General features: G+C 34.0%; 1 protein-coding gene across 3 annotated transcripts; it reads right to left on the bottom strand.

Moving 5' to 3' along the window:
* Window positions 1-3,239: 3,239 nt before the first annotated feature.
* Window positions 3,240-5,684, bottom strand: LOC119076902 (retinol dehydrogenase 7-like). Of its 3 annotated transcripts, XM_037183916.1 has the most exons (4): window positions 5,550-5,684; window positions 5,018-5,107; window positions 4,742-4,963; window positions 3,240-4,677 (listed from the first exon to the last, which is right to left on the bottom strand). In XM_037183916.1, exons 3-4 carry the CDS (start codon window positions 4,950-4,952, stop codon window positions 3,740-3,742), a joined length of 1,149 nt encoding a protein of 382 aa, XP_037039811.1. In that variant the 5' UTR covers window positions 4,953-4,963; window positions 5,018-5,107; window positions 5,550-5,684; the 3' UTR covers window positions 3,240-3,739. The 3 variants fall into 3 exon arrangements, with proteins under 3 accessions (XP_037039811.1, XP_037039812.1, XP_037039810.1); XM_037183917.1 differs by lacking the exon at window positions 5,550-5,684 and having other exon boundaries at window positions 4,742-4,954; window positions 5,018-5,287; XM_037183915.1 differs by lacking the exon at window positions 5,550-5,684 and having other exon boundaries at window positions 5,018-5,286.
* Between the last annotated feature and the right edge of the window lie 2,415 nt (window positions 5,685-8,099).

Genomic DNA, 8,099 nt, shown 5'->3' on the forward strand with positions numbered 1-8,099 from the left:
TTATTTAATTTCTCATCCTCATTCAATTTTCACCTAGTGAAATCAGAAATAGTCTCACACAAATTTTCACATTATTTCAGTGCATGCGTCTAATCAAAGGTATTAGCCTTTGGTCTACTTTTGTTGGGAGTACTGTTGAATGTTTAACATATAAGTTTCTTACTTCATTTGCTTGAACATGCAGTTAACTATGTAAGCACTCACTAGAGAATTCATCGCCGTTGTCGATAACGCATGACTAACAGTCATGAGTTGTTTGTGTTACTAAAAGTGAGTGGATCAGACGGTTGGTGATGTAAGAATCGTGAGTACGACGCATGAGAATTTTTAATTTTTTGCTTTTGCTTTTGGAGCTCAGGCTCAATTATTTTGTTTGCGTTACTGCATTTTATGGTGATTTCTTAGCATCTTCCCGCGATTTCCTCAAATTTTCCATCAGCAATCCATCGGCAATGTCTCAATGCAATTATCCTACACTTGTTCATGGAAAGTTTTGCTGCTGTCTTGTGTAAGAGGCTAGCGGAAGCAACTGAAGATGGACAGTACACTCTGATCTGTGACCGCCGCCGCTAGTTCTCGAGGTCGAAACAGCTTTTCTTTTTTCTTTTTTGCCACTTTACGTGATATGCGGGAAAGGGAAGAGCTACAGCTCTGTTTGTCGTTCTAAGTGATGTCTCCGAAGGATGTTTCCTTGAAGTTCAATAAATGTGAAAAGGAGTCTTGTTTTGGTTTTCTGTTTACGGAAATTCAGTTCTTGCGCAGTTCTTTTCGTCTCAGGTTAAGCAAAATTGGTATGTAAGAAGTACGAAGTTCTTTATCTTTGTTACCACTTTACGTGATATACGGGCAAGGGAAGAGCTATGACTCTGTTTGTCGTCCGAAGAAGTTTTAGTTTCAAAATCGGAGGTGTGAAATTGTAAGGAGGAGTTCAAAGTTTGGAGGTCCAGAGAGTGGTTGTAAATTACCTAAATTTTGTTCATGCAATGGTTCTGATTCCCAAGGTTTATAGGTCCATGTGAATCTATTCAAAAACCAACCAGAAAATAGAGTAACAAGTTGCAAACGATAAGCTGTGCTCAAAATATTGATGAACTCTGAAACAAAACCTATAACTTGGGCCTGATACACCTAGTACGACAAATTTTATCAAAAATATTGGAAACCATAAAACATTTGCCATAGACACCATAATCTAACAAAAACTTTATAACTCTTCTTATTGACTATGTCGATCAAGATTTATGTACTTTTCCTATGTTTGGGTTTTTAGATCGGGGATGGAAGCGTGTATATATACTTACACGGCATAGAAAAATTACACCAATAATAATGGAGACTCTCTTAAAATATTATTGGCGAGTAAAGTGACAGCTGTCACATGATAATGTACTTTCATAGTATATAATAGAGATATCTTGCCTATAGTAAAGTTGCGACGACTAAAATACCTGTAACACATTAATTTGACATTCCTCTTCGGAGTAATAAAAACATATTCGTGGCACAATGAACATCTACACCAATAAATGCTAGAAAAGTGGCACGAAGTAGATATGAAAGGGGAAACTTAATTTATTCAAAGTGTTATCGCATTTATACAAATAAAAAATAACCCAAAACTTTATTTTCGATTGGATTTTTTTTTTCAATAATTTTCTTCCATTTCTTCTATTTAAATCAAAGTTTCTATCTTTGTCTGCACTCAACTATATACTACCTTCAAAGAAAAGAAAAAAATTGTGAGAACATCGAATTTTCGAATAAAATGACTAACTTTTCCAATTAATCATTTTATGTCGATATCTACATAACTCGGTAGGAAAGTTTAACAAAAAAAAAGTTTATCGAAGTTATTTTTACGTTTTCCTTTATCGACAAATGCGCACTCAATGAAGAATATAACTATAAATAAATTTACTAAAGAATTTTCTCTGAAATTGAATTGAAATCTCGATTGAAATGCAGTTTTTTTTATTGTTTGAGTGATAACTCAAAGTGGATACCAAGAATTGGTGATCACTGGGTCTTTCTTACGTTTTATAAATGAATAATGTAAAAGAGAGCATTATCTGAGCTTGTACCATTTTAAAAGAATGCAGCAAATATTTTTGTTTTGTCTCATCCACCTTTTGCTTATTCGATTCCCAGTTTATGTAATGTTAAAGAAAGCAATTCCGAAAAAGAATAAATTCGAAATAATCAGATCGCGCAATTTGTACGATGAAAAGGTTAACCATTCTTAGAAACAGAAACTATGGAGAAAACACGCGTTTAGTGGTATGCTATTTGTGTGAAATACTTGGAAAAATTTTTAACTCAACATTTTACACAAATGTGTGTGCCAATCGATAAAACTCAATAAAAGATGCAAACCTAGCAAAATCTGGCTCTATAAAAAACAACGGAGATATCAATGTTTGAATGCGACTTCCCACACGAAAATATCCAATCCAATTCCAATCCATTCCAAAAATTCCACTAAAATTTCCTATACTTCTGAAAATTCCATCCAATTCCAAAATTTTCGAGAAAAAAACCAACAAAACAACCAATTCCAGATACAGCAACAAACCCACTTTTGGAATTATTCATAAATGACGTTTTTTGTGGACAACTCCTTTTTTCCAAAAATTCCAATATTTTCCAAGAGAATCGTAAACCTTGGCGGCATTTTGACTTAATTCTTGTTGTTTACTACATTTTTCTGCGTTTAGACAAAAATGTGCTATTAAATCTTTATCTGGAAAGTCGATTTACAGAATGTCCTGTCCAAAAATATGTCACTAAAGTTTACGATTCTTTTACTGAATTCCAAATATTCCATTGTTATTCAATTTCCAAAATTCTTTCAGCAATCCCAATTTATCCAATCGCTTAAAAATAGGAAAATATATTCCAGAAATTGGATCGATCTGGATATACCAATGGAATTTTTAATTTTACTAATATTTTGAAGCATTTTAGAGTTGTTAACTCAATTTCGACGAACATCGGGAAATTCTAACAGTAATTCCATTAATTATATTGGTAAATTAAACAACTCTCGAATGTGACCATCCCTTAAAAATCATTAAAATTCTGTAATGGGGCTTGTGTCCCAACCCCTGCTTACCTTTGTAACGACGTGATATTTCATCAAATCTAAATTTCAAGTCACTTTTGAGTTTAGAGTATTTATCTATACAAAGTTAGTATTTGACGGGCTAATTTCGAGGAAAATAGTTCTACTTCATGTAAATATCAATTTTCATTTATTTTAATTCATTCCTAAAAACTTACATCATCTGCATCAAAGATAAATAAATGCTGATAAACATATGACAGGCTTTTAATAATATAAAAGTTGACAACGCTGCAAACTTTATAAAACGTAATACATTTTTTGAACTGATGACGACGTCCGACTGCTGTCTCACTGCTATTTAGACGAAGCTTAAAAACAGAATTATAATGGAAATTTCAAACTTTCTTCTATGAACTATCGAGAATCATGAATAAAAAAGTTTTCTGTTGTATTTCTGGATTCGGTAATTTGCACATGCATGAAGTACTAGATTTTCTGTAATTGACTTTTGTTGAATTGCACCGAACGAAACTTAGAAACTAAAGTAATTTTTTGTTTTTTTTTTCTTTTGATTATAATTCTGTAATGGTCTGCTAACAAAACGGATGGTAGAACATCGATTTTTATTTGAAGATTTAATATTAGGTATTTTTACTGTCTTACCAGTAATTACGTTTACTTAAACATCGAATCACTTAGATACTCATCCACATTAACTTTCCTCAAATCTTGAAGTTTATTCAGTAACCTTCTGGAGTAGATAATTAATTCCCAAGGAAGGAAATCGGAAATCACCCAAAAAATTCCCCTTATACCAGGCGATATAACCCGGTATACTGCATCCGGTTCAGCTGAAGTAATTGCATCAACGAGAGTGTCAACAACTTGTTCTGGATGTTGAATGACTATATTGGGATCGGTTACTAAAGTCACCACTCCCTTCGCGACTCTTCTCAGCCATTCTGGACCATACGTGGTTCGAACATCTTCGGTCGACTCGTTGTATCTCTTGAACGCAGATGTAATTATGTTTTGTGGATTTAATATTGGAGTTTTGAAAAACCACGGATTAACGTCGATCGATGTGACACCGAATGGAGCCAATTCTTCCTGAAGCCCTTCCGTGAATTTAGAGGTCGCAGCTTTTGAAACAGAATACGGATTTATTCCGAGTAAATTAGTACGGGCTGCGATCGAAGACAAATTAACTATTCGTCCCTTTGACTTTCGAATCAATGGCAGAAATTTTCTCGTGACACGAATCACTCCCATCGTATTTACATCAATATGCGTGTCGTACGGATCTAGGGAATTTTCTTTCGCCCATTCAATTGGACTGGATAGTCCGATACCGGCATTATTTACCATTGCATATAATTCATTCGTGCCAGAACTTGAGTCACTTAGTACGTGCTGGACTCTATCAAAGGCTGCTGATATCTCATCAGGGTTTGTTACGTTCATTTTAAGGGTTACGATGCGATTTCGGTATTGTGCATTTGTCAGCAATTCTTTAGCACCTTCTCCATTCGAATCAAGGCAAGTAGCAAAAACGAAAAATCCGATTCGGTTCAGTTCTATAGCAGTCATATGGCCGAATCCTGAGTCACATCCTGTTTGAATTTTTTTTTTCTTATTAGTACACTGTTCAATGCTAAATGTTTTTTATGAAAGTACCTGTAATCAGAACTGCTTTTCCCGTTGGATCAACTCTGGGAAAAATAGTTTTGCACAGAAAATCTCGCGTAATTCTTCTGGCAATCCACCACGAAATCGATGCAATGACAGCCACATTAACAAACCATGAGATAAGAAAATACCAGTATCTTTGTGTTGCAATCAAACAGTAAAAGAGCACCACAGTCAACACAACCTTCACCAAAGCCATGACTATTTCAACTGAAATTTTGCCAGGTTTACACTTATCTTACCCACATTCACTTATTAACTCACCCAATAATCTTTCGGTTGTATACGATACGATTGTTGATTTAAGCCCTTCTAAGATTTCAAAATGTTTCCATTTTCATGGTGTAACGAAACCTAAAAGATATTACTATTTTGAGCTATTTGATGTGTTTGAATGAACCGAATTTTATTTCGTAGCACTAAATATGACTGTTGTAGTTGGTGTGTAAGAGATATATGCATAGTATTTATATGTATAAGATTCGTTGTTATATTGAATTCGGGTTGTGTATCTATATTATCGGTTCACCAGACAATCTGAAAGAATTTTATTCGGAAAATTTGTTTCAAAGCGTAGAGTTAAATTCAACGTATATACGACAAACCAGCTGGTCGAAAACATTTGTCAACGTTTTTTTTTATTTTTTTATTTGAGTTTATCATACAGAATCTACATTCAAACGACACGTTTTCACCTCTATGTTTAACATGTTAACGCACTGGCGATGTCGATGCAATTACAAGAGCTACAGTTTTCTTTGAGTGTAAATGAACCTTCGAATATTGCTATATATACCTTACACTCATTAAAATCACATTTTCGGTCAAGTCAGGTAAACAATTAAGTCATTCTCGATAGATCGTTGCCAGCCCAAGACAAAATATCCAGACAATGAACGTGGAGATTGATTTTTATTTTCAAGGGCGAAGTTCAATTATTGTGAACTAATCTATCACTACAATAGATTAAAAAACATTTTAACCAGCTGATTAGCTTCGATGTGCATACAGATGCATTGTTATCGGATCTATAAAAAAAAATATTTTAAAAAAATATTGAAAGAAAGATAATGAATTTCCAGTTGTATAAATATTGAGTTTAAAATGTGTACTTTAGTACTTTACGGATTCATTTCATTAACACTTCTAGCGTTAAGTTCGTTTCGTACGAATAAGGTGAACTTTTAACTTCTTATTTAATATTCTATCGATGAATTCAAAATTTTGTTTAGAATTAAGGAAAGTTCTTATTTGCCTCGTCGAAATTGAAATAAAGACCTGTATCTGCTGTGATATCTGTTGTTATGGTTAATGGAAGTCCGGGTGTCATGAACGAAAAAAAAATTGAGTAGAAGGACCTATGATCGGTGTTCAGTAAAATCGCACCTGACGCAGCCCGGCTACCCCATACAAAAAAGAAAATATCATGAAATTAACCACCCGCTACGAAACATTTTCGCCTTAAATCATTTAAGTTAAATGTCCAACGAATATCGATGTAAGGTAAGCGAGGGTATAGCTGACCGTGCAGGTGTACCTGACCAGCTACATTATTTATCAGTTTGGGAAAATAATTACAAATGAAAATACGCAAATTAACGTTACAATTAATCTTTAGAGCCTAAAGAAATCATCCTGATCTTAGCCGGTCAGCTACTACCTCGCTTACCTTATTGTTCGACATATCCATCTGTCATCTCAGATATTCAGCAGTCTCAATATATTGAAATTCCATCTACTCGATTTTTGGTTAAAGATAGCCAATAGAAAATGTTAATGAACATGTGCAGGTGCAGCAATTATTTGTCAACATTCAACAGTTGTCAGCGCCTCATATGTCTTACAGTTATGATTATTTTTCACTATCTGATCAGTACTTGCTTAGTGGTATGCTCTGTGGTAGTAAGATATTTTACTTGCAAAACCCTGCGAAGTTGAGTTTTAATTCTAGTGCCATACGTGTAATGATAATGACTCATTTTCGCGGGATGCTGCAAGTAAAGTAATTTTATCTACCTAGGTGAAATAATAGCAGTGAAAAAGTGCTATTATTTTGCCTTTAGTAGATAAAATAGCGTATTCACCTCTGTCCACATGTTTATTTAGACACTTGGGGAGTTATTGCATGAGCCGAAGGCGATAATAATCTACTATTACGTTGTTTTAGAGAATGGTAATGTTTTCTGCAATTCGTTATTGAAAAGCAGATTTTTCTCAACTTAAATATATTTAGTCTGGTGTCATCGGAGAGGTCAGATACCAGGTTTTAAGATGTAGTTGATTGTCTCGCAATATATTACACGTATTTGGACATATGAGTCAGAAATGTTTAGAAATGTGGTGAAATTATGAAATTTTCTTTTATGCATGGGGGTAGCATCAGACGGGATTTTACCAAACACTCATTATAGCTTCTTTAGGGTATCTCTACTCAAACCAGTCCACAGCGTTTGGGTGTATTTCGATAAAAAATTGGTTCAGGACACTCGTGAAGTTTTGTTGAATTTTTATTGTGTGAGTGAGCTGAACACTTTATCCACCCTACTACAAACCACAAGCAAATAAGAACTTCGCATCATAATTAGGGTTGAACCGTTGAACTGATGAACTTTCTATTTTAAGAAGTTGAATTGGGGACCAAAAAAAGAGTGAAACACTCGATATCCATTCACACACACCATTACAATGTTTATAGCACAAACAAAACCTTCCACTAACAGAGGTAATGAATATTTTTCCAAGTAAAATTTAATTGAGGGTTGGGATAATTTCGTCCAACCAAACCCATATTTATTTTCTAACGGGACTTAAAAATTTGATTAGATCATAAGACAAATTTCAGTTTTTCCTAATTGAGTACTTTCTCATTATAAATTGCTAGCATTAATTTAAATGGCACAATTTTTAAACAAAGGTTGAACTTTATTTTTCATACAAATTGATTTAATGGAATTGTTTTCGTTCATTTACCTCAACCGCCGTGGTTGAACACTCCCAAGTATAAGCATAAAGTGTATTTTAATATATCGTATTAGGTTCGCTGGGCAATAAAGGTTTTTTTATTGTGCTTTACACCGAGGAAAATGCATGTCTGTAGATTGGTAATGTTGTTGGAGCTCGAAATGGCTTAATTAACGTTAGTGAAAATAATGAATCATAAAAAATGCTTTGTCATTAAACTCACAATACCTCGACTGAGCAATAAACTATTGTCAACATGTAGCCAAATTTTCTTTTTTTAAATGAATTCCCAATAGGAACTACTCACGTATATTGAACCATACAAACACGACTGCGAAAAATAACAACACCCACAAAAAGTCAGCAGGTTTATTGAAACATCGCC

This window comes from Bradysia coprophila, unplaced genomic scaffold (genome assembly GCF_014529535.1).
Source record: "Bradysia coprophila strain Holo2 unplaced genomic scaffold, BU_Bcop_v1 contig_232, whole genome shotgun sequence".
NCBI lineage: Eukaryota > Metazoa > Arthropoda > Insecta > Diptera > Sciaridae > Bradysia > Bradysia coprophila.

Excerpts from the sequence above, each read along its gene's own strand:
- LOC119076902 (XM_037183916.1), bottom strand. The coding sequence starts at position 4,952 with ATGGCTTTGGTGAAGGTTGTGTTGACTGTGGTGCTCTTTTACTGTTTG. Across the intron at positions 4,678-4,741 it reads AAAAGCAGTTCTGATTACAG|GATGTGACTCAGGATTCGGC; the intron begins GTACTTTCATAA and ends AAATTCAAACAG.